The sequence below is a fragment of the Amblyomma maculatum genome, chromosome 1, assembly GCF_055883805.1.
Source record: "Amblyomma maculatum isolate TAMU_Amacu chromosome 1, ASM5588380v1, whole genome shotgun sequence".
In the NCBI taxonomy this organism is placed as follows: Eukaryota; Metazoa; Arthropoda; class Arachnida; order Ixodida; family Ixodidae; genus Amblyomma; species Amblyomma maculatum.
The window spans coordinates 108,088,822-108,112,924 of record NC_139344.1 but is presented as its reverse complement, the minus strand read 5'-3'; the positions used below and the strand labels follow the sequence as shown (position 1 = coordinate 108,112,924).

The 24,103-nt window shown below is 47.3% G+C and overlaps 1 protein-coding gene across 2 annotated transcripts in view; it reads right to left on the bottom strand.

The window, feature by feature from the left end:
* Positions 1–23,540, bottom strand: part of LOC146203464 (stomatin-like) — a 71,383-nt gene extending 47,843 nt beyond the window's left edge. The window contains exons 1-2 of one of the 2 annotated variants that reach the window (XM_084588784.1): positions 23,112–23,540; positions 2,721–2,827 (exon numbers count right to left, since the gene is read on the bottom strand). In XM_084588784.1, coding sequence (XP_084444910.1) covers positions 2,721–2,827; positions 23,112–23,265 — 261 coding nt within the window. In that variant the 5' untranslated portion in view covers positions 23,266–23,540. The remainder of the gene's footprint in view (positions 1–2,720; positions 2,828–23,111) is intronic. The other variant, XM_084588785.1, reaches the window with a different exon arrangement.
* Positions 23,541–24,103: the final 563 nt, after the last annotated feature.

Below are 24,103 nucleotides of genomic sequence, written 5' to 3'. Positions count from 1 at the left end.
TTTTCTTTCTCTTCATGATAATGGAAGGCATGCAGCATTCATCCGCTATAACACTAGAAGATATTTGCAAGAACGTGTCGAAATTTTTTGCTAGCTCAGTAAAGCCTGCTAACCTGTTAAAAACACCGCATTTCTCTCAGAAAGGATTTCATTTCCGCCTTAAACACGTACTGCATCATTCAAAGCAGGCAGCCAAGCAACGGTTCTTCAACAATGACAACAAAACCCTGTTTGCTTACCTGTCCCATATGCTTTAAAATAAAATACCATAAGTTATACTTTGCTGTGCCACTCTATGCTACATTACCAAGATATTGCATGATAGTAAATTTATTCCCAACGCTCCTCTAGTACGAAAAATGCGCGTACATAAATAGGGCCCTACTGCGCGCACGCAGTCTATTCCACTAAAACACTGGTTTAAAGAGTGCATATCACAGTCGGATTGCGTTTTCATCGACCGGTCAGCTTAACGAGGCCGCGCAAACCAGACTTCGTTACGCTGTCGCAGCATCAAGGTCTTTTTTTTTTTTTTTTTTCTTTTGATTGGTTGGTTGGTTTGTGGGGTTTAACGTCCCAAAGCAACTCAGGCTATGAGAGACGCCGTAGTGGAGGACTCCGGAAATTTCGACCACCTGGGGTTCTTTAACGTGCACTGACATCGCACAGCACACGGGCGCCTTGCTTTTCGCCTCCATCGAAAAGCTGCCGCCGAGGCCGGGATTCGATCCCGCGTCCTTGGGAACAGTAGTCGAGCGCCGTAACCACTGCGCCACCCCGGCGGGGTTTTTTTTTCTTTTGAGGTGACAGAATTGGAATAACACTAAAGTAGGGTTCTATATAGTACGAGGCCGATCATTCTTCATATTTCAATTTTGATTAGGCGCGCCAGAAGGCCTTTGACAGCAGAAGCGTAAGGAGAACAGACGCTGGGTGTGTGTCGCTGGGCTGATACCGTACCACACGATGCATTGCGCCCAGCATTCAATGCCACCTACACAACAGGAGTCTGCGTTTCATAGACCAAAAAGTGTACGTTGCGTAATTGCTAGGCGCCGTAGAACTTTTTAATTACCACAGTCTGGTTGTTTGCGCCAATGGGGCGTTCGAAGCCGTGGACAAAACGATGCCATATCAGCTTTCGAAAAGAAAGACTAATTGTCTACAGCCCCGCAGCGCGAAGAATCCCGCGTTTTCTTCCTCACGAAACCGCAAGTAAGGGCACTGGACGCGTAGGAAACTCGGTGCAGACGCGACGTCCGCTGCTAACGTGTCGTAGGGACTAGGGAGCCAAATTTGAATCGCCTGCTCTATTGTTTCGTATGATGGGCATTTCGATTGATGCAGATTAAAATAACTACCTCGCATCTAGCAATAGCTGTGCTTTTTCTTTGTAGCAAGCTGCGAAGCGAAATAGTGTATATAACATGACACAATACCACTTGCAGGTCGAATTTGACGCCGCAGTTACTGCAATGCGTGATGAGGGGAAGTCACGTCTGCAACAAGCTGCCTGCGCGTCTAATTAGTTTTTCGTCGGTTAAAACCTGATATCCCATCGTCTTGTCCAGGGCCTCAAACTCCGCATTGGCACTGGCATCTAGAATACGTTAATTAAAACGTTATTTAATCAGTTTTAGTTAATTTGTTGCATAATTATAAGAGTTTTACAGTGAACTGTGTCTGCTGAGGCTGGCAGTCTCTTTCTGAAAATATATTTTATGACTCTAAACCACTTAATTTTAGGAAGGTTTTGAAGTGTTTGCTAAAACACCCGGTATGTATACAAACTGGCTGCAGCACACATGACTAACGGGCACATTTCAAGAGCAAACAGTTCTGTACCTGATAACCTTGAAATGACAGGCCTCATTGCAGCATGCGTGTATGCTGGTACGAAGTTTTTGACAGGGAAGAGGAGGTGAGGTAATGCATTGATATCACTGAATTAGGTTTCAGTCTGATTATTCGTGCACTTCGTTACTTCCCAGTGTTATCGCCCTCGGTGCATTCAGTCTGTCAGATGGGCGAATGATAACAATCGTTTCACAGCTCTTGCATTCAATGCACGCCTTCCATCCACTAACACACGAGCTGATAGAACAAGCCGCGGTTGATTACCCCGAGAGGCCAATTTGTCGGAAAAGCAATCCCATTGTTTACGAATCTGCATCCCTATAGTGTAACGTGTTTGATAAACTCCCTGAGTACGGAGAAACACAAAAGAGCATAGCTTTATCAGTTTAAACTGACGCGACAGTGACTGACAAACTTTTCATGTGCTTTTTTCTTCTGCTCAAGCAGCGCGAAAATGGCTGAGCCTCACTAGCCTATAAAGTGCTAAGGCAGAAAACTGCTTTTACTTTTGCCATTATCCCGTCATACGAGGATCTTCATCGTCGATGTCATTGTTTAAATTGTCTCAAAAGTGCACGTCAACCTTCTACCGCTCCGCTTCAGCGCCGGACGTTTACAGAGACTAGACAGCGATCGCTTCCTGCGCTTTCAATTATTTCTTTCACCCTTCAGAAACGAGATACTCGCCTACACCAGGTTCCCACAATCGACAAACAAGAACGAGTTTATCGTGAAATTCTACGTAGCCTGCCCGCAGGGAGTGGCCTCCGTACTGATACTGGATTACTTGAGGCGGCGCCCCTCTATAACCCGTCAATATCGCCAATACGTGAAAGGATGACAGGTCCACGTGGGCCACATACCTTGATGCACATCAACAAAGACAGCGGGAACGTCAAGATGATAAAAAATATGGATATGGCCGTGAGGAGGAATGTGCAGACGCCATTGCTGCCTGTGTCCACGTGGGCTGCAGGAGACAGAACCATAAAGTGGAGCGTGAGTTAGCGATAACACTTTTATAGATCGTTTAAAACTGGCCGGCAGATGAGAACTTTTCCTTTCTTTCTTTCTTTTCTTTAGTGACAGGTAGGGATACGGGAAACGGGGAGGCAGAACTCTTTGAAAACGTGTTTTATACAGGTGCAACAACAAAAAACAGAAAAAAAGTATATATATTTTCCGGGGTGCAGAACAATTCCCAAAATTTTGCGCATTATTTCATTATATTCGGATTACAAACAACGCAAACAACGTGAGACAAGCATTTGCGTGCGCGCAACGGAGGAAAGGGGAGAGTGCGAAAAGTTGGGAACGAGGCCCAGAGCGCGCTTAACCGTAAGCTTCCTCTTGACTGCGTAAGGCAGGGCGCTGCCTTAAAATTTACAAATCAGAAAGCACAACTTTTACCATCACGAAAAAAGCCGAAAAATGCGCCACCAAAAGCTGCAGAGCAAGAAACGTGGCAAGAAAATAGACGCCATAAAGCGGCCGCATGGCACGCAAAGCAAGCCGAACATCAGCGGCGCATCACTCGGATGTGCATACAGATCCATCCGCGTCCGATGCCACCGCCACTTCACACAATCTATACACACTGTTCGTCTATATATTCCTCGACCCTGGCCGACCTGCATGGGGCACAAGTTTTCCCACTTTCGTATCAAAATTTTGACGCAGCTGTTTGTCATACAGCGATTCAGGTGTCATAGGATCTCTCGTTACATATAGCATACATGTGCTGGTCAAGGTGGAGGTTAGCTCGCGATAGCGATTCGAACCAACCACTTATGAGCTCCTAATTGTCTTCAAAACGAGTTTTAGGCTATTAAGGCTCCCAGGCGCCTCGCAAAGCTTCCAATCTACGTCAAACGTGCCAAGGCGCACCGAGAATACCGCATCAGCAGAAAGAACATAATTAAGCGTCGAAACACTTCACTCGAAAACTTTTCATAAGTGGTATTATAATGATTTCGCATTTACGCGTGGAAGTAACTTTCAGTGCTTCTCGCGAAGTTTCTCTCTTCCCCCCAATCCTGCTCGGCTCTTCTGCGTAAGGTTATTCGGACAGACACACGTGTTTCGTATTGCCTAACCAAATCACTTTGGGGAGCATGGTGTAAGGTGTGCATGCCCAGGAATTCAATAATACCCTCTCTTCTACGATGTAACGGATAATTTTATTATCCTGTAAACGGAGAAATCGGCAGCAGTTGCCGCCAGTCTCGTCGCAATGCGCAATATTTAGGTGATAGACAAAAATTACGCAACAAGGGTTGAAATAAATTATAATAACGTTCCGACGGAGTCCTTATTAGCCATTACATTAAGTTTCACGTAAAAAGTGTCATACTTAGAATAGCGAAAGAGAAAATTAAATTTTCTTGAAAACAACTGCCAAAAAATGAAACACGTAGGTATGCTACGTCGCTTAACAGCAATGAACAGCTATTACAGAAAAGAAAGATATGCACTTAGCATTAAAACTACAAGAAAGCTAACGAAATGTGGAAAGAAATACAGCAAAGGATAAAAAGCACAAGGTATAAGCATCTGGGCCTAGGACCACCGTGTTTCGTTACCATTACTGAATTGTCTCTCTCTGGTTTGTCATTGGACCGCTTTCCTCTGGTTCGTCATTGGACGGCTCAAGTAAATGACATTCGTCAAGGCAACCAAACTACCCCGCAGCGGAGTCTTTTGAGACATATATTCAGGGCTACAACCACTCATTTATATGAATACGCATTTTCCAATTGACACGAACACCTTCAGGCCTTTTTACAACCTTTCAAAGATAAAATTGGTATCCGGTAAGCGACACTTACACAAAGGCTAACGTTAGTAAGACAATCTAACAGCCGCGTGTTACAATGATTCACCACACACCATTTTACAGGACGCATGGAATATTCTCGGCTTTAGCGCCTTACCATGATCAAGATATTGGAGGCCGGGGTTTATTTCAAGCCAGGATGCGCACGCCTCCTTCTCGTCCCCCCCCCCCCCCTTCCCCCAAGCAAACTGCTGCACACGTCGCCAAGGGCAGGCTAGTGCAGATTCCAGCAGTTCTTTTGTTTCTTTGAAAATTTCGTGCCTGTGAGCAGGGTCGCAATGCAGGTGGTTGCAAGTGACTTTGTCCCTCCAGTTTATTGACTGCATTCCTTCGCAATCTTCTCATTTTTTCATGCTTTGTTCGGGAAAATGCGTCCGATGTTCTTGCAACAGCATACCATTCGAGTTGGGGTTGCAGCCTCCTTGGAAAAAAGTTCGCGCGCACGAAATGTATTTCGAGAAGCACAACTTAGCTTATTTCATGGTACTAGTACACCCATAAAGAAAAAAAATCATTAGAGATCCCATATGGGGCGTCCTTTGTGGATCCTGATTTGCGTACATACACTTCGCTGCTCGCTTAATTATTCTCTTAATGTGTGCCTCTATTTCCTCACACATACTCATTAGCATGCATTCGTATGCCACCACATTATGTTCAAGACCGTCCGACGCAGTTATATAGGCCTGCTTTAACGAAGCCATACACATGTGCCTGCGTGGCCTAAAATGGCGTGTCTGAACACGGGATCCAAGGCTCTCGGTGGGCTCCATTTTCATGACACCCTTCCATCGCGAGTTGGCATCGCCGGAGAACTCTACCATCTCACGTGGTTTCGTGACGTCACGCAACCCGCCGACCAATCAGTGTCCGGCCATGTCATCTGCCAGGTGCCTCCTGCCACAGGGATGGCCATAATTTTTCGCTTAACGCCAAGGCAGACAACGTCGACCCCTGCGCTGGATTTTCTTCAACCCTATCGCGTTTAAAATGCTTGCTTATACGTAGCCATGACACCGTTGGGAATACGGCCTCAAGACGTAATAACGCGCAAGATAGCGTCAAGTAATGCACCGCTCTATCTGCGCGGAAGTCATGGCAGAAAAATGTTCACGGCGAATTCCCGAAAAAAAAAAAACGTAAACAAAAGCCCTTCCTAATCGCAATGCTCAACGCAACGCGGGTATCTGCGTTTGCTACACCCGCCTGCTTGTTTTTCTACGTGCTCCTTTATTTATCCTTTCCTCCTTTCCTTCTGAATTACTCCACACACTCTGACAAAAGAAGCAAACGCAACAGGTTCTAAATCACAGCCTGCCTTCGGAGACACCGCTTCCGGAAGTATCCCCGCACAGAATGGACTGTTGGCAGTTGCTTCTTAGCTCGTTAACCCTGCTCCGCGGAGACAAACAATTAAACCTCGTGGACGCTACTCTATCCCCGCTAAGCGAAAAAGCGACAGCGCCTAACGCGGTGCTGTCTGGAGTACTTGCCTTAAACTGATTCTACGCCACGCGCAGACAGCTAAAAACCAACGATTTCCGGGCCCAGCACGTGGAAACGAGCTGGGCCCATGAGTGCCAGCAGAAAGAACACGTTCTCTAATGTAAACTTCACGTTTGACTCTGAAGCAGCGAAGAATGCATGCCTTTATATTCCCCAGAGTTGTTTACGAATGCGTTCGTGCCTTCGGGAAAGTAGTGCGTTTAGCCGGAATCGAACGAGTTACGGCAGTAGTGCGATGTATATAACATTGCACTTGAAATCTGGCCCATCTCATCCTATAACGGCGCACACAAAAAAATGATTCGGTGGATCAGAAACACGCGTCTCATTGGTTCCCGAGTTGCCTGATAAGGACACTATACACTGTATGGCTGTAGCTAACTTGGCGTCACATATCGCGCATCTGACAGTTGACGCTAAGCGACAATCCCACTTCGTCAACACATCTTTAGATCAGCTGTTTTAAGTCAGAATTGAAAAAAGAAATTTTAAATGTTTTGCATTACTGCTTCCTCTGCGAAATTTATCGGAATAAAATAAGTGTATTTCGTAAACGAAAAATAAATTCAGCAACGAAACTTCAGCTGTAACCGCGGATTAAAGGGTTTTCTTTTTGTGTGTGTGTGTGTGTGTGTGTCAAAGAAAAACTGCAGTTCCTCCATTAACCAAAGCGCCCATGGTCGTGAAAAATGCATACCTCTATTCCGCTCGAAAGCGGCTGTTTTCAAGGTTTCAGCAGGGCGGGACATGGCACTTAAATTAGCAATCTAATAGACCATAACCTCTGAAGAAAACGGTAATGTGAAACGATTACATAGCTGCCAATTGCACAAAAGATGCTACCTTCGAGCTTAAACATCGATGTGTCGTTTCAGTGCTCAGATGCATGTAGAACGATTAAAGGCGGTGATCGTGGCAGGAATTAAACCGTTCAAACGGACTGTCGTTAAAATAACATGTGTAGCATGAATTTACTCACAACAAACGGGTGATATGAATTCAGGCTTAGCTCCTAATAAACACGTAGATACCTTTATTTCTGGATTATAAGAGTTGAGAAGAAAGTCGATACTGAAAGAAAAGAGAAGCAAGCTCTGTTCCTGAAGGCACGATGACGGTACGTGACCCCTAAAGTGGACTACTGCTTATCGCTACTTGCAGTTGCCATTGGAAGACCCGAACTAAGCTCGGCGCGCACTAGTGACCTCTCCGCTCCTTCGTGTCGATATCAAAGAGGGCATCTAATGCGCCGAGAACCACGCCGGTTTTTCTGCGCTGCACCCAATCTGGTCAGCTGCACCCAATCTGGTCAGCTGAACTACATCGTCAACCGCGAAACATGCACTAGGACGAGCGCTGACGATTACGTATGCAGCAGAACACCTTGATTGGTTGCTTGTCAAGAATCCAGATCCAGGCGTGCTTTTCGAATCAGTCGCGCGGCGGTTTATTCCGAACACGCCATGTTAACGGAGCTCTTTAAACTGGCGCATAAATCTCTAATCCGTGATCTGTCCGCCAGTCGCCTCAAACCCGGTTTTTCCATCTCCTGAAATATCGCTGACACAGTTTCCCCTCTCTCCCTCACCGCATCTTGACCGCAATCCGCACGATCCTGGTGAGCGAGAAGTACGAGCGCGCGGAAAGCACCGTTGTCCACATGAAGAAAGAGTCTGCATTCCGCGACCCCGAGGTCTTGAAAGGCGACTACAACTCACACAAAGCAGGATAATGTGTGTACCCGGGACAGTCGCACGCTTGCGCCTTTTAAGCCAAGAGCAGACCCAACGGTGCTCCTCGCAGTTCGACGGTAGACGCACAGCTCACGTGGCGAACAGCAGCCCGACGAAGAGAGAAACGCTCGCTCGGAAGCAAAACAAAACAGGCTTTCGGCGCAGGGGCCACGACTGGGTGGATCTAGACCCTGCAGTCAGGCGCGGCGGACGCACACGCGGCGCACGACATTGCGAGACCGCGAACACAGCACACGAGCTGTCTACGTCGCCCGACGACGCAGCGGCCGCGATAAAGGCAGCCGAGCGGGCTCTATGTTTAGAGTCCTGAGGACCGCAAGCAAGTCGCTCCAGAGACAAATGAGTCCGCTCTTTTCTCTTTTTTTTTTTTTTTTTCTTCGCCCGGCCAGGAGTCAGAGACCCCGGACTGGAGACGCTTGGAGACTGTGAACAGGGTACAGTCGCCGGAACACTCCGAATCGGCTGGGGAAATGCGACATATTAGGACACAACGGCACGAACTTCGCCGATCAATGCCATCCAGTCACGTGGGAAGCCAACTGTCAATGAGCCGTTGGCAGTTGGAATGCGACGGTTGTCACTTTGTTATGATGCAGTGATTTATGACAAACACCGAAGTACTCGATGAATATAGTGCTCGAAGGTAGATGGCCAATGACTAATATTAAAAGTGATGGTGACGGCGGGTTCGCAGTCAGTGCACATTAGCATCAACATATCTTAATCACTGCTAACTGCAATGTATGTTTGTTAAATGATAAACTATTTTTGTGGTACGCTCTCAAAAGTATACGCTCTCTACCGACAGCTCTGCTGACAACGATGAGGAATTAGAGGCTTTTGCCTTAAAAAACGTGCTCTTTTTATTTGAACTCCTCGAACGTAATCTCCGCTGTCTGTCTTCCTCCACTCACGGAGTTTAACCAACGTCAGTATATAATGTAATAACCTGATGCAATGCGTCCTCGCGCAGGGTTCCCGCCGTTTATTTTTTGATAGCTCTAGTGCTTCGCGTTCACGTCTTGTTGACATGACGGTTTGCGAAGGTTTTCCTCCACCTATACAACTCAACGCTTCCGAAACTGACTTAACTCCGCCGCCAATACGGCTGCGCAACTCCAGTAATACACTGGCGGATTAAAGAGAGCACCCCCAACCTTACTGCGTGATACCGTAGGTGCAGCGGTGGCGTAGCGATAGAACATCCGCCTCGCATGAAAGAGAACCGGGGCTCTAATCCTGGTGCCGCGAAATTCTCCACCGGATTAAAAAACAACAAAAAAACAAAAAAAAAAATCCGCGTGTCGATGGAATTGCATAAACAGGTTTGGAGTGCGACCTGATGCTGGTGAACACCTCTGGCACCGCACTACCTCATCAGAACAGAAGTTGGCCACCCTGGTGCAGTAATTGGCCGCAACCTCGCATGAGTAGTTACATAAAACCCCGGCCCTCAGTCACCAGTGGCTGCGGAACAACTGACCACGGCGGCGGTCAGACCTGTGACGCAGCAGGGGGTGCTAAGAATTCCTGGCTCCGCTGGACAGCCCGCCAATGGAAACTGACCCTGGCAACGTTTAACGCTAGAACCCTAGCTAGTGAAGCTAGTTTAGCAGTGCTGCTAGATGAACTAAAGGGTATGAAATGGGATGTTCATAGGGCTTAGTGAGGTTAGAAGGCCGAATGTGGCATATGCTGTACTGAAGGATGGGCATGTACTGTGTTATCGAGGCTTACCGGAGAGGCGAGAACGAGGAGTAGGTTTCGTTGTCAATAAGTACATAGCGGGTAATATAGATTAATTCTATAATATTGTTACGGACGACAAGGAAGAAGAAGCGGGCAGTGGCGCGGGCAGGAGCGCTCGCGCTAGGCCCGCGAACATTCATTAAACGTCATCTACCATCGTCATCGGTCATGTTCTGTCTCCTGTCTTCATCGGCTTGCCGCTTCGTAACATTTGGTTGGAGGTGCGGGGTACGACATCCCCATCCTCGCCTTGGAGCATCGAGGCCATCTTCAAGCCGGGACCATCACCGAGGGCCCAGGGACATCGCCGAGCAGCTTCGCCCCAGCCCTTCAAGCCCAGACCTGAACAACTACCACCGCCCAGCCCCCAGCCCGGACCTGAAGACAAGGAGAACAGACATACGAATCAGAACCGAGACGAAGGACCCGAAAGACCCGAAGGAACCGAAGGAACCGATGGACACGAACACGCAACCCCCGCCCAAGCTGCCCGACGTGACGTGACCTCGAGCCATCGGTCCCATGGGCTCTGGTCACGGATGGTTGACAGCTCCAAGGGAGGCGGATCACCCACGCATCGGACATCGTACCGGCAAGCCGTTCTATTCTTCCTTCTTCCTCTTCTTCTTCAAGCATCCAGACACGCCCATCATCATGCCATAAAATCATTAACATCGCTAAACTTCCTCGTCCACGATCGGGACGATCGCTCGGTGGCCCCGGGTCATGTTACGGACGACAAGGAAGAAGCGGGCAGTGGCGCGGGCAGGAGCGCTCGCGCTAGGCCCGCGAACATTCATTAAACGTCATCTACCATCGCCATCGGTCATGTTCTGTCTCCTGTCTTCATCGGCTTACCGCTTCTAACAATATTATTGAGAGGGTGACAGGGATCGTAATTAGGCTTAATAAGCGGTATAAACTGAAAGTTGTACAGGCCTATGCACCTACATGTAGTTATGATGACCAGCCAGTTGAAAGTTTCTACGAAGATGTAGAATCGGCAATGCGAAAAGTAAAGACGCAGTACACTGTACTAATTGGCGACTTCAATTCCAAGGTAGGGAAAAAGCAGGCAGGAGACCAGGCAGTAGATGACTATGTCATTGGTTCTAGGAATAGTAGGGGGAGTTACTAGTTGAATTTGCAGAGCGTAATAAGTTAAGAATCATGAATACCTCCTTCAGCAAACGGAATAACCGGAAATGGACATGGAAAAGTCCTAACGGGAACACTAAAAATGAAATTGACTTCATACTCTGTTCAACCCCCGCCATTATGCAAGATAGAGGTGATCGGGAAAGTGCGATGCAGTGACAAGAAACCCATCAACGAATTAGCGGTGAGGGGGAGGGTAGAAGAGTTCAAGAACTCGGTACAGAATAGATATTCAGCTCTAACCGAGAATGGAGACATTACCCTAGAAGCAATGAACAATATTTTAAGAGATATCATTACTGAGTGCGCTGTAGAAGTAGGCGGTAGGACAATTAGAGAGGATACCGGTAAGCTATCTAAGGAGACGAAAGATTTGATTAAGAAACGCCAGAATATGAAAGCTTCCAATCCAACATACCAGGTAGAATTAGCCGAGATATCAAAGCTAATCAATAAGCGCAAGGTGGTCGTTATAAGGAAGTATAAAATGGAGATAATTGAGCATGCTGTAAACAACGGGGGAAGCCTTAAAGCGATAAAGAATAAATTGAGTATAGGCAAAAACCAGATATATGCGATAAGGGACAAGGCGGGCAACGTCATCACAAATATGGACAAGATAGTCCAAGTAACCGAGGAGTTCTATACAGATCTCTACAGTAGCCAACGTAGTCAGGACCGTAATGAGATTAGCGGTAGGGAAAAACAGTCAGACGTTCTACCAGTGACGAAGGACGAGATCAAGAAAGCATTAGAAACTATAAAAAAAAAGGGGAAATCAGCTGGAGAGGATCAGATAACTACAGATTTGTTGAAGGACGAGGGGATATCGTGCTAGAAAAACTGGCCACCCTGTATACGCAGTATCGACGGCACCGGAACCATGGAAGAATGCAAACATTATCCTCATTCATAAGAAAGGGGACTCTAAGGGCCTTAAAAGTTACAGACCAATCAGCTTACTGTCTGTTACTTATAAGGTATTTACTAAGGTAATCGCTAATAGAATCAGGACAACATTAGACAGCAATCAAGCAAGGATAATGCAGGTTTTTGGAAACGGTACTCTACCATCTATCATATCCATACCATCAACCAGGTTACAGAAAAATGCTCGGAATATAACCAGCCCTTATACATAGCATTCATTGATTACGAAAAAGCATTTGACTAAGCTGAAACCTCGGCGGTGATGCAGGCATTGCGAAATCAGGGGGTAGACGAGCCGTACGTGAAAGTGCTGGAAGATATATAAGTGGCTGCACAGCAATCATAGTTCTGCATAAAGAAAGTAACAAAATTTCCATAAAGACAGGTGTGAGGCAAGGAGACACAACCTCCCCAGTACTATTCACAGCTTGCTTAGAGGAAGTATTCAGAGACTTGGAATGGAATCAGTTAGGGATTAGGGTAGATGGAGAATACCTCAGTAATCTGCGATTTGCTGATGACATTGCCTTGCTAAGTAACTCGGGGGATGAACTGCAAATAATGATTGAATGGCCTAGAGAGGAAAAGTAGAAAGGTAGAAAATCAGTATGCAGAAGACTAAGGTAATGTTCAATAGATTCGTGAAAGGAACAGCAGTTTACGTTAGGTAGCGAAGCACTGAAAGTAGTAGGCGAATATCTCTACTTAGGACAGGTAGTAACCGCAGATCCGGACCATGAAAAGGAAATAACAAGAAGAATAAGATTGGGATGGAGCGCATTTGGCAAGCACTGGCAGATTATGACTAGCAGCTTACCGGTATCGCTCAAGAGGAAAGTATACAACAGTTGCACCTTACCTGTACTCATCTATGGGGCTGAAACGTGGAGGCTAACCAAGAGGGTTCTACTCAAGTTGAGGACAACCCAGAGGGCTATGGAACGAAAAATGGTAAGGGTAACATTAAGAGATAGGAAGCGTGCAGAGTTGTTCAGAAAAATAACTGAAGTTACTGACATTCTAGTGGAAATCAAGAAGAATAAATGGGCATGCATGGGCAGGACATGTAGTGCGCAGAGAGGATAACCGATGGTCGCTTAGGGTAACAAACTGGATTCCAAGGTAAGGAATGCGTAGCAGGGGGCGGTAGAAAGTTAGGTGGGCGGACGAGATTAAGAAGTTCGCGGGGGTCAAGTAGATGCAGCTGGGACAGAACCGGGTTAATTGGAAAAATGTGGGAGAGGCCTTTGCCCTGCAGTGGGCATAGTCAGGCTGATGATGATGATGATGATGATGATGATGATGATGATGATGATGATGATGATGACGACGACGACGACGACGACGACGACCGTACTGGACTCGCAGTGCCGAAAAACCGTCGCCGTAGCCTGACATCGCGTTAACAGTCGCCAAACGTGTCGGACGAATTCCTGATTGATCGACAAGATCATGACGTCCCAGCCACATGACCATCGCGCCAAATTTGAAAACATATTTCGTTCAAATGAAGCTAACGAATTTCAGGAGGGTCTAAATGAAGCCACGAGTGGCGATGAGGTTCCTCTAATGGGGTTATTTCAGAAAATGAAAGTAATTCAATAAAATAAATTAGCCGTCATTCAAGTTCTAACCCGGGCCCTCTCAAACGAGCAAAAGCCTCGCTTAGGACACGAAGAATCGTTGGTTTCGAGAGGGTTAGAAGGGAACTAGTGAACAGATTGCGGTGCGTGCAATAAAAAACGTAATAAACGAGGAAAATGTAATAACATGACAAAAAAAAACTTCGCTATTGTGTAAACTCTTTGGCGGAGCACAAGCGTCTGCAAAGTTTTTTTCTAGGTCTGATTGGCAAGCTTCAGCAATATTTCAAAAACTGTCCTGGTAACCTTGCTCTTCACTCGTCCAGATGTCAGGTGAGTAGAATTTTTTTAAAGCATATGCTTCAATTTTATGATATGTCGAGCGTATCTCGAAAAAAAAAAAGGGGGGGTAGGTTGCAACCTGTGTAACCGAAAAGACAAATATAAATATGGCGAACAAAACAAATGATAATAATAAACTCTTGGAGTCCAGATGTTTTATGGAAGCTGGCCAAAAATATTTAAAAGTAAGCTTTTAGAGGTAAAAAGGGTGAATTTTTCAGCAAAGTAACACCACAGCTGGCGCACATCGGGGAAAAAAATGAATCATGTTACGCAGTAAAATAATTACAATTAAAAATGAACACCTAGTTGCAATTAGATATGTACTGCAGGCCATTGGTAATAGTCGTGTCATATTTTGGAGATTTACAAATGTGATTACCAGAGAGAGGGAGAGAGGAGCGTCTAGGGAGTTCGTTCATGGCGGCATCAGCGAAGCTCAAGCTCTCGCTGCGCTGATGGACGGGGCAAAGGTCTCGGGTGCCCGACGAGTGAGCGGCGCGATATTGGAAGGAGTCGAATCCCTTCTAGCAGCATGCATAGCGGCGCCGATGCATCGCCTCTTCCCCACGTCCTCTGCAGGCGAGGCACACTGGCTTATCAAGTGCGAGCTTTTAGGGGCCAGTTTAACCGTGATTCTTGCCGATACCGCTACCTTCTCCAGGAAATGCGGCAGCAGTCCGCATAAGATCACCGGCCAAGATACCCCCCCCCCCCCTCCAATTTATCTGCAGTCAGGGGATCCTCCCCCACTTCGCCTGCTCCAGAAAAGGCTCCCTGACACATCCATGGCTGAGAACCACTGACTTAAAGCATGCCTATGCGCATTATTCAATCACTTATATTACTGTCCTACATATTGAACAAAGCCAAAATCGCAAGCGAAAAGCATGCAGTGATTATATTACTTTTTAAAGTTACAGTAAAGTTTGCATTAAAAAAAATTAGCTTGTCTGGCAACTTCATGAATAAGTGGCTGCCATTTCTAAATCAAATTTCAAGCCATGTGATCAGCTTAATACAGGAGAAAAAAAGAGCTTCTCCGCTGCATTTATTGTGTTGATGTGTACTCAGTATCGTCTAGACTGCACACGGTGATGAATCAGGTAGGCCAATGGAGGCCAAAAGAACTTCGAACTGTGAAGCACATAGGCAGGTTCTGCATTAGGGGGAGCCAAGGTTCAACCCCCCTCCCCGATTTCAATTCCCACCAAGGCCATTGCGGTTAAAACTCAGTGCAAAGGCGAGGAATGCAAGGCATTTAGTTATTGATGCGATGGAATTGCAACATATACAAAATATCGACAAGACTTGTATATGAGCCAAATCGTGCATGGTTTTGGAAGAGGAGAAAACGAGCGCACTGACAAACGCAAGCGGAGGAAAGAAAACGACAAGGCAAGCGCGCTAACTCTCATAACATGTTTGTCAGCGCTTGTCCTGTTGTGTAAATAAAGTTATTCCTTCTCCTCCTTGTCCTGTCGTTTTCTTCCCTCCGTATGTGGCTTTCAGAACGCTTGTTTCCCCCTTCCAATGCAAAATATTGCACGCTTAAAAGACAAATCCAGCTTCACCATGGATGCAAAATTGAAAAAGACGCGACGACGCGCTTCTCGCAGCGGTTATTTGTGCCGCCGGCTTTCCGGGGGCAAAGGTGGCATAGTCCGTGCAATGGAACATCGCGGATCCTTGGACGCCCGTATATTGAAAAAACCTGCATGGCCATAACCTTGCACTTTTAAAAACGACGGCACAGGTGCGACACTAAAGGAACGGGACGACTTGGCGCTGGCCCTCCCCTGAGACGATTAGGATGGGGGAGGAAGGGGGGGGGGGGGGGCTACCCCCCCTCCCCCCTCCCTGTGCGCACGCCTATGGTGAGGCAGGCTTTCTTAAATAGGACTATCCACTCGCAGCGTTTGGATTCATATGTGCGGTTGCTTTGCAGCATAAACAAGTTAAGAGAATTTTCATGACAACAAACAAGCAGCCAAAAGTTAAAGCAATAAATCTCTTTCCGTAGCATTCACTTGCTCGTGTTTTGTTTTCTCTCTCTGATGTTGCGACCAGCGGCAACTAATTGCATTTTTGCCCCCACAAAGGGTGACTATCGAGCATACACTATATATGGACTCCAACGGCACACAGTAAACATAGTTCGACCAGACTTAAACAATGCTGGAGGAGTCAGCCTACTCTACGCTAAACAGCGAATCCGCCTACTATATTGGGAGTGAGTCGGCGCGGCGCGCACGCGTATAAGCAGATGGGGTAACACTGAAAGTAGGAGGCGATATGCCGGCAAGGAACGCATCGCGCACTTCACGAAGACTGAACCTCACAGCCCCTTTTGTGTTTGTATAGTTGGGTTGGCCCTCTGTAAAAAAATGTAGGAGAACGCGGCGGTAGCAACCTGGCCGCAGAAGCAGTTTGTATACCATGATTTGTAGGGTGCACACAACGCGCAATTTATGCAGCGATGCATTTAGGAAAGCTTAGTGCTCACTCTTTACTCTGCAATCCACCCTCCACACTTTTCACTAGCTGACTATGATACTATAGTCTAGCAAAATTTTGCGGAATGAGAGAAAATACTTGCCCAAGCTCGAACGAGCACCCCGCCTCTATTGTTCTACCTGCATTTCTGCGGTTTTCACAAAAATCAGTCCCTAATAACTTAGCCGGAATTTGTCTCATACATAGCATATCGTGGACGATGAGCAATGATAATTGGTACAATAAAAAACACAAAGAAACAATGCACGTCATGTGACGTGAGTACACAGTGCAGAAAGAGAAATAAATGCGCAGAGGTTGAGAATAAAAATAAAAAATTGCGAAACACAATGATTGGAGGCGTATCAATAAGAACAGTAAAAAAAAAAAAAGAAAAAAAGAAAAGAAAAGAGAAAAACACGGGCGACAGACTTAAACATGAGATTTTGTCAAATCACGGTACAAACGCTGTAAGCGCCTCCCAATTCGTACGTGCCTGCGAATACCGCTATGCGGCAAGTTTGAATAGAGAAAAATTTATTGATCATTAATGAGACGGCTCTTATGTAAGAAAAAAAAAAACGCTCTAACAGATCCGGAAGTAAAAGCAATTACAGCTGAGGGCGCCCCGATACTGGTGTCTCTCGCTTCCAGTCTGGGCGCCGTCCCGTTTCAGTGTGACGATGTGCGCCAACTGCTCTATCTTCGCACTCTGGTCTGTCGCTCAAGCGTTGCACGGAAACAGTACGCTTGGTTAGCTTTCCCCGGTCGCCGCCGATGACGGGGAAAGTGCAGGAAGAGGCGTAGTTTGTTTTCTGACCAGCATCCGCAAGTGCAGGAAAGCACGTTCGCATTACGCCTTTCATCGACACGTGCAAGCGTACACGCGAGTGCCCCGCCCACTGGAAAAACAAGGGAAAAGAGCTCGCGGAGAGAGACGCTCCCACGAAGGAAGGTCGACGGTAACGGGCGCATCAGTAGTCACCCTTTGTTGACGCCAACGTGTGCTGACGCCCCTAAAAAGAAAAGGTGCTTCGTGAACGAGTGGCCAGAACAGCGGGGCGTGTAATGGAGATTAGCACTGCGTACGTACAGCTTGAAAGTAAAGCGTCATTACCTGCACAATGCCCTACAAAACGGTGATCTGCCGATTCCTGCGCACTGCAATTATATGATACATGTACCGTTCATTGCGGCACTAATCACATACAGTCTCCATAGATGACCGAGGCATCACGGCGTAGCTCACTATCTGTGCCTAACGAGCAGGCCAGGTGCCGAAAGGCCTTTTTTTTTTAATAGAAACACAAGCCTCCCCGCCACAGTGGGTGCTAAGCAATACTGATAAGACGAGTGAATAGGTGTTCATTTTGTAGTGGCTGTGTAAAACAACCCTCTCCTGTTTAAGCCTTACATGAGTCACGCATATGGTACCTGATATGTTTCGCGAAGTGAAACGACGTTCCAAAAATGCCAAACTAATACTGTAGTTGCTGGAGGAGAGCTAGCTGTCGTTATTCGCAAGCGCAACGCATTCTGGGCCCATAAAAATCGCTCATACGGCCGGTATCCCGAACAAATCATGCATACTGCTCCCCAAGGCGTCCTCTAAATTTAAAAAGCAAGCATTAATGCAATAAGTAACCAACATTGGTATCGCGTCAAACATTCTGAAAACAAATTTTATCTCTTGAGCCAGCGAAGGAATCGCCGCGCATGAAATCTGGTCTTGATGAACAACCGGCGTCGTACGTTCTTCGTCTGAAGCACCAGCATGGGCCTTGAGCCGGAACTGTGGCGTCACTGCCGTCATTTGCTCCAGCGGTGCCGATGACTTCTTACAGGGTTTTGCTCGGTGCAGCGAAGGGAAGGTAGCTATTCCGACCACGACGTTTGCTCATTAAGATGCGTTCGTATCATAAAAATTGCTGAAGCACTGAGTGAGGTCAGCCCTGCTTGACAAGCATAATCCGGCGCAAAACAATGCACATCCATAACATAGATAATGCGTTGGTCTCTTGTGTTTTCTCTTGAAAAATCATGAGACCATGTGCGCAACTGACATGAACATAGAACGCGTTGCAGCATCGTTGCTTTGCGGATGCAACCTTATTCTTCTCTCCACTACGCAGTACATACACTGTTATAAATAAAATATTACGAAATGTTGTTGCACTAAAAAAAAAAAAAGAAAAACACTGTCCGCTCATTTAACAGAAATCTTATAGTCGTTCCAGCGGATGTAGTAAGCATGTCCCGGGCTTCTCTGTCAACCTGTTTGACAGCAGTGCATAAATTGTATTTCCCTTCCGTGAAGTCGCATTTCGTTAGCTTTCTTCAGTGACTGCACCTGACTCCGAAAACGAGCAGAAGCGGGCGACGTACCTTCGACGTTCTCAAGACCGACCTTAAGCCACGTCGTCGGGATGTGCCTGCGGGAGTGGGCTGCCGTGCAGAGGAAATTCCAGAAGACAGCCACAACGCACACCAGCAGCAGTAATGCGAGCATCCGACGCGCGGTGCTCCGCGTTTTCGAATCGAGCTCCTGCAGTATTCGTGCCCTTTCTACCCGAAGCCAAAACTCGATGAAATATGCGTGCTCGCGGCGTTTACACTATGTTTAGCAGCGCTGCCGCACGCAGTTCCCCCAAAGAGTCTTACAAAGCATTTCGTCTTTGTTATTCGGGGGAACGCGAGGAGTGCAGTCATACGGGAGACACAAGGCCGACCATATGCGCCCAGATTGGTTCAAACTCGCATGCGGCACAAGCAGCACGCAATCGTGTTTGCTCAGAAGGACCCATCCGAACGCCCCTTTGCCGGTAGCAGGTCGATCATCAAGATCCCCCGCGTGACAGAGGCATGTAGGAGAAGGCAACTGCACCCATTCGACAGAACCTATGCTATATGTTTAACGGTTCGACTTGGTAATTTTGGAAATTCGGCAGATCTTCGTCGGTGCTAATTTCAAAACGCACTTTTCGTTTCTTGATTTTTTTTTTAGCCAAACAAAAAGTGGTATTCTTTCGCCGTCAAAAGTTACTTTAGTTTACCTTGGAATTTTGTGTCACCTGAACATTCCATTTAGCAGTAATTAACGTACATATCGTCAGTGATTACTAGTAAAGCATATAAATATATGCGCAACTGAAAAATAATGCAATAACGAATACAAACTAACGTAATTTAAATGACAAAACAGTTGAGAAAAACGCAAGTGAGACTTCATCCCTAACGCTGGAGCTGATTAGTGATCGCCGTGGTGTTGATCGAGACAGCAAAGGGACGAGATGACCTCTCATCGCGTGGCCTGCGTGTTGACGGCAGCGATGGGACAGCCGCTTTACCGTCGCGGTAGCCAGAATATCACACATTTCCGTCACACTTGTGCATGGTTTCGAGTCTCCTGTCATGCAGCGGAGACACCACGCTTAACCAAGTTACTGCCAAGCGGGTGACGAGGGTTAACAGTACTGCGCTGCATCTAGCTACGATGTATAGGGCTCCTTAGTCTTCAGACGAATGCGTATACTCTTACAAGGTAGCGGAACGATGCCTGAAAGTGCACTGCTGCGCCGATTTTTCCAGCAGTAATTCGTCACCCCACGCCCCTAGTTTTGGCATTTCGTTAATTCTGAATGCTGTGTCTTAGTGGAACACGCGCCAAATAGCTGACTAGTTGCGACGCACGTGCCAGGAGTGCTGAACTTTTCGTTAAGACCAAATTTTGAGAATTGAATTCCGCGTACTGTTATTGGCTTGATTTTTATTTATTTATTTATTTATTTATTTATTTATTTATTTATTTATTTATTTATTTATTTATTTATTTATTTATTTATTTATTTATTTATTTATTTATTTATTAGAGATACTATCAGTCCGGTCAGGACCAAGATAGGAGCGACACAGGGTACAGATTACAAAGGCGGAACACGACAAACAAAACACCAGCACCATCCAGTCGGTGCCAAGTTTTAACATATCAAAAATGAAACTGACCTCTAAGCAACAAAGAAAAATGCGCAGAAATATCGCTGCATATTTAATGTTTTTTTTTTTTTTTTTGTTTAAACCAATACTCATATCCTTAAATTTATTCGTTAGCCTTTTTCACTGGTTTCAGCTAAGCAGTATCCACGGCACTTCTATGCTGATTCTGAAAGAGTGTTTTGTTGGGCTCTTCTTCACTGACGCTTCGCCGCGTTGGTTGAGGCAGCAATTACGCGCTACGATTACAAGCGCTGTGATGCAAGCGATCTACTACCATCGCTTGAAAGTTGCGCTTGACGCTCAGAAAACTAAAGAATTAAAAGAGCCCTTACCACTGCAAAAACTTGTTAAGCTTTGACACTACCCACATGTGATAGAAAACCCTGACCTGCACTACAAGGAAGGCACCGCACCATGTTGCACAGTCTTTGTCAAAACTGTAGAGCCGGGTCCGCTTCTGAGTCAATTCGTGCAGCTTATAATGCATTTCCAGTGTTCCAATTCTGTTGATGGGAAGAAGATTTTTTTGTCCTAACCCCTCCGATGAGAAGATCCTCCAGTAATGCTAAATCAGTACCACTATACGCCTCAGAAGCAGACTCCCTGGACTCTACACTTTTGGCAAAGGCTGTACGTTCTATTTTGTTTAAACTCCGTGCCGTGGAAGGAACATTTTACGTACGGCATTCTGTCAGAAATATAGACTCCAGGTTTTACTTATTGACCGCATGGAGGGCCCTCGTACATATCTAAACCCTAGGATTTCTAAACCCTGTAGAGATTGGTACGATAGTCTCTCCTACCTCTACAACATTTAGGAGTAGCTTAACTGGAGGAGCTTAAATGTCTCCCAAATCGCTTAATTTATGTTGTCACTCTTTATCAACTGAAGTACACCTTGAAACGTATGGCTTGTATGGCTCGAAATTGGCTGCTAAGAAGGTACATCTTGTTGTTCTAAAAATATATTTGAAAATATAGACGTATAAATTGCAATACATCTGCAAGATTACGCTGTCAGTAGTAGCCGACGGAAAAGAAAAAAACAGAACAACACTGACACACTGACAGTGACACGCAAATACGTAACGTAACTGCCCGGCCTCCGTACTGTCAGTTAGTGCATGCTTAAACGCGTGGGATGAAAACCACAAAGCTGGAAGCACGACTGGACGTGTTTTCTCCATTCGTTGGCGCCATTTGCCACATGACTGTGTCGCGAGGCAGCGCTACATGAATGTGTCATATTTTCTTTCTTTTTTTTTCTTCCCACGTGCACACCCAGTAAACATTTGCTTCCAGCTGTGTAGCCTATCTAGAGCAAGATATAGTATATATGTTTCTGTTCTTTGTACATCCGGATACGCCATAGCCACGATTAAACATCCAATTGATCGAAATAACGAAACGTTAGAGCTTCTTCGTGGTTCAGCGTTGGTGCAAGTAGGGGCTTGAGCAGAATGTGCAGACATATTTTCTATTATTCCAAGATCTCTACTTGGACAGCCATATCGCAGAAATAAGGTGTGTCGCGAGGTCTTTCTCTTTACTTTTTTTTTTTTTCTTAAGTGTTCAGCTGGCCACTAACCGACCTCTGCGTTGCCAAAACAAGTAAGGGTTATGCGTAGCGAGAGCAAGCAGGCGACGAATAAACCCGAGAAAGATCGTCGCAGCACACTCCCTGCGTCGCCGTCGCTAAGCAAGGCCACGCGCACGCACGTATGCACGAGCTGGAAACAGGGAAGGAAGCAAGACGTGCCGAAAGAAGAAACCAAGTGGCAACGAGCGGCTCGTCGGCTACACCACACATGAGGAGATAGCGCGAAAGACGAGCGAGGATAAAGTGTGATTCAGAGGATTGGGAGGAGATGAGGGAGTTCGCTCGCTGAGAGACCGGCAGCCACGGACGGCCGTAAACAAGCTCGAGCAGACGACAATCGGCCGGCGCCGCGGGTCGTCTGCGGCACGGTTCGGTCCCACGCCTATTCTGGCCGGCCGCCCTCATGACTGCAAGCGGAGGTGGATCATGACTGTGTTACGGTGTTTCCTCACAGGTTATTCTTTTTTTTTTTTTAATCCACCGTGCAACACGCTCTGACTCGGCGGCTAGTTCGACCGGTTCCTTCGTCGTCGGCACACGAGATTTCGTTGCTGGGAGGCCCACTCAGCAACGCCGAATTCGCGCGTGCCGAAGCCTTGCTCTTCGTGTGTCCCACAGCGTAACGAAACCACGCGTTCGATGCACAGGCAAGACAACAAGCGTAGAACGAGGAAACGGGAAAGCGCACTCGCCCGTGCAGTTAGCTAACCGCCCGCTTGCCTCGATACTTTCGCGCGAAAATTCAGGCGCTATTGGCATAAATGCAATCCGTGAACACGTTTACTACTCCAATGACATGACATTCGAATGAAGATAAACGCGGAAAGAAAATAAACCACGAGGGCGGAGGCGACGAAGCGTGTTTTCGTTCCCAACGTGAATCGGTTTCATAAACGAGCGTAAACAAGCTAGTGGTGGCAGAGAAAGACTAATAAAAAAAAAAAAAAGAAAAACACGACACGGCGGCCTGTGGGATCTGCACAGAGCGGAGTTAAGGGCTGAAGACGACGGCGCAACAAGTGCAAAGAACGACAGACAGCAACGCAAGCACAGGAGAAAGCCGCGCCCCTACACGTGCTCAAGATGCGAATCAATTTAAAGCCGGGTTATAAAAAATGAACCGGGAAGACTTCCAAGTTCTGCGTCGGCACAGCGTCGTCATAGCCGTCGTCTATGAATAGTCACCGCCGATAGGGTCGTGAGGGTCCGGACCAGGAGCGCAGGGTGCCGACCCGGGATAAAAGCGGAGGGACAGAAGAGCAGGAGGAAGCACGGAGCGGTCCTTCAGCTCTCGCGCGGCCACTCACCCTCAGTGCGGTATCCTGTGTCCTTGTCCATGTCGCCGGCCTCCAGGTTGCCCTCGCTGGACGATGCGCGATAGTCGGACAGCAGATGCGAAGCACCTTCACGGGAGCTCGCTCTGGCCCCTCTGACGCCGACTCCGGAGCCCTCTTGTGACATGGAGAGACCGCCGATCGCTACCTCTCTTCACGCACAGTTCTCTTCCCTTTACAGTGCGCCGCGGCAGGAGGAAGGCGGGTAACGAGCCTTTTGTTTTACTGCTGCGCGCGCTCTTCTATCTGAGCGTCACGGGGTACGAGCTCGTGTGTTTTTGCGCAAGTGCCAACAACTCTGCCGCCGCCACTGGCACAGAGTCCGCGTCGAGGAGAGAGTGAGCGAGCGAGCGAGCGAGGCAGAATGCATGGAGCGATGCTGGCGAAAGCAGCGGACAAAATCTAGCACCGGCAGCGGAGCGCCGAACGCTTCGGAAGACAGACCGAGGGCTCTTTCGCTCTCATGCCACTCTCTCCCGTCTACGTCACTTCCGTCGATGTACCGAGACGCGACTCGACTGCTTTGCGTGCGCGCCCCCTTCCCTATTTCCAACCCAGCCCTCACCGCAAACCTCACCCGGCCTGCCACTGAAGCCGTAGAGTGTGGAGTCGCCTATTGAGACCTCCGGGGTCGACGGCGGCGAGTGGCTTCACCAGACTACCGCCCTCCTTGCCTTCCTCGTTCTTCATCCTTTATATAACGATTATGACCCGCCATTCTCTGGAACAGCTTTTTACTGTTAGCCTGCCTCTCTTGCCGCTATACGGTCGCGTTCTTTGCTGTCTTTGGTTGACTGACCCGAGCGTGTTTTCGTTTTCTTCTTCGCCTAATAAAGCGGCTGTGGCGCTCTCGTGCCCGCATTCAGCGTATGACCCAATGGGGAAAACACATGCGGGCGTGCAGCGACGAGCACTTGTTGCGCGTCTTACTCGCCAGCCGGCCAGCTGCGAACGTAAGATGCGGA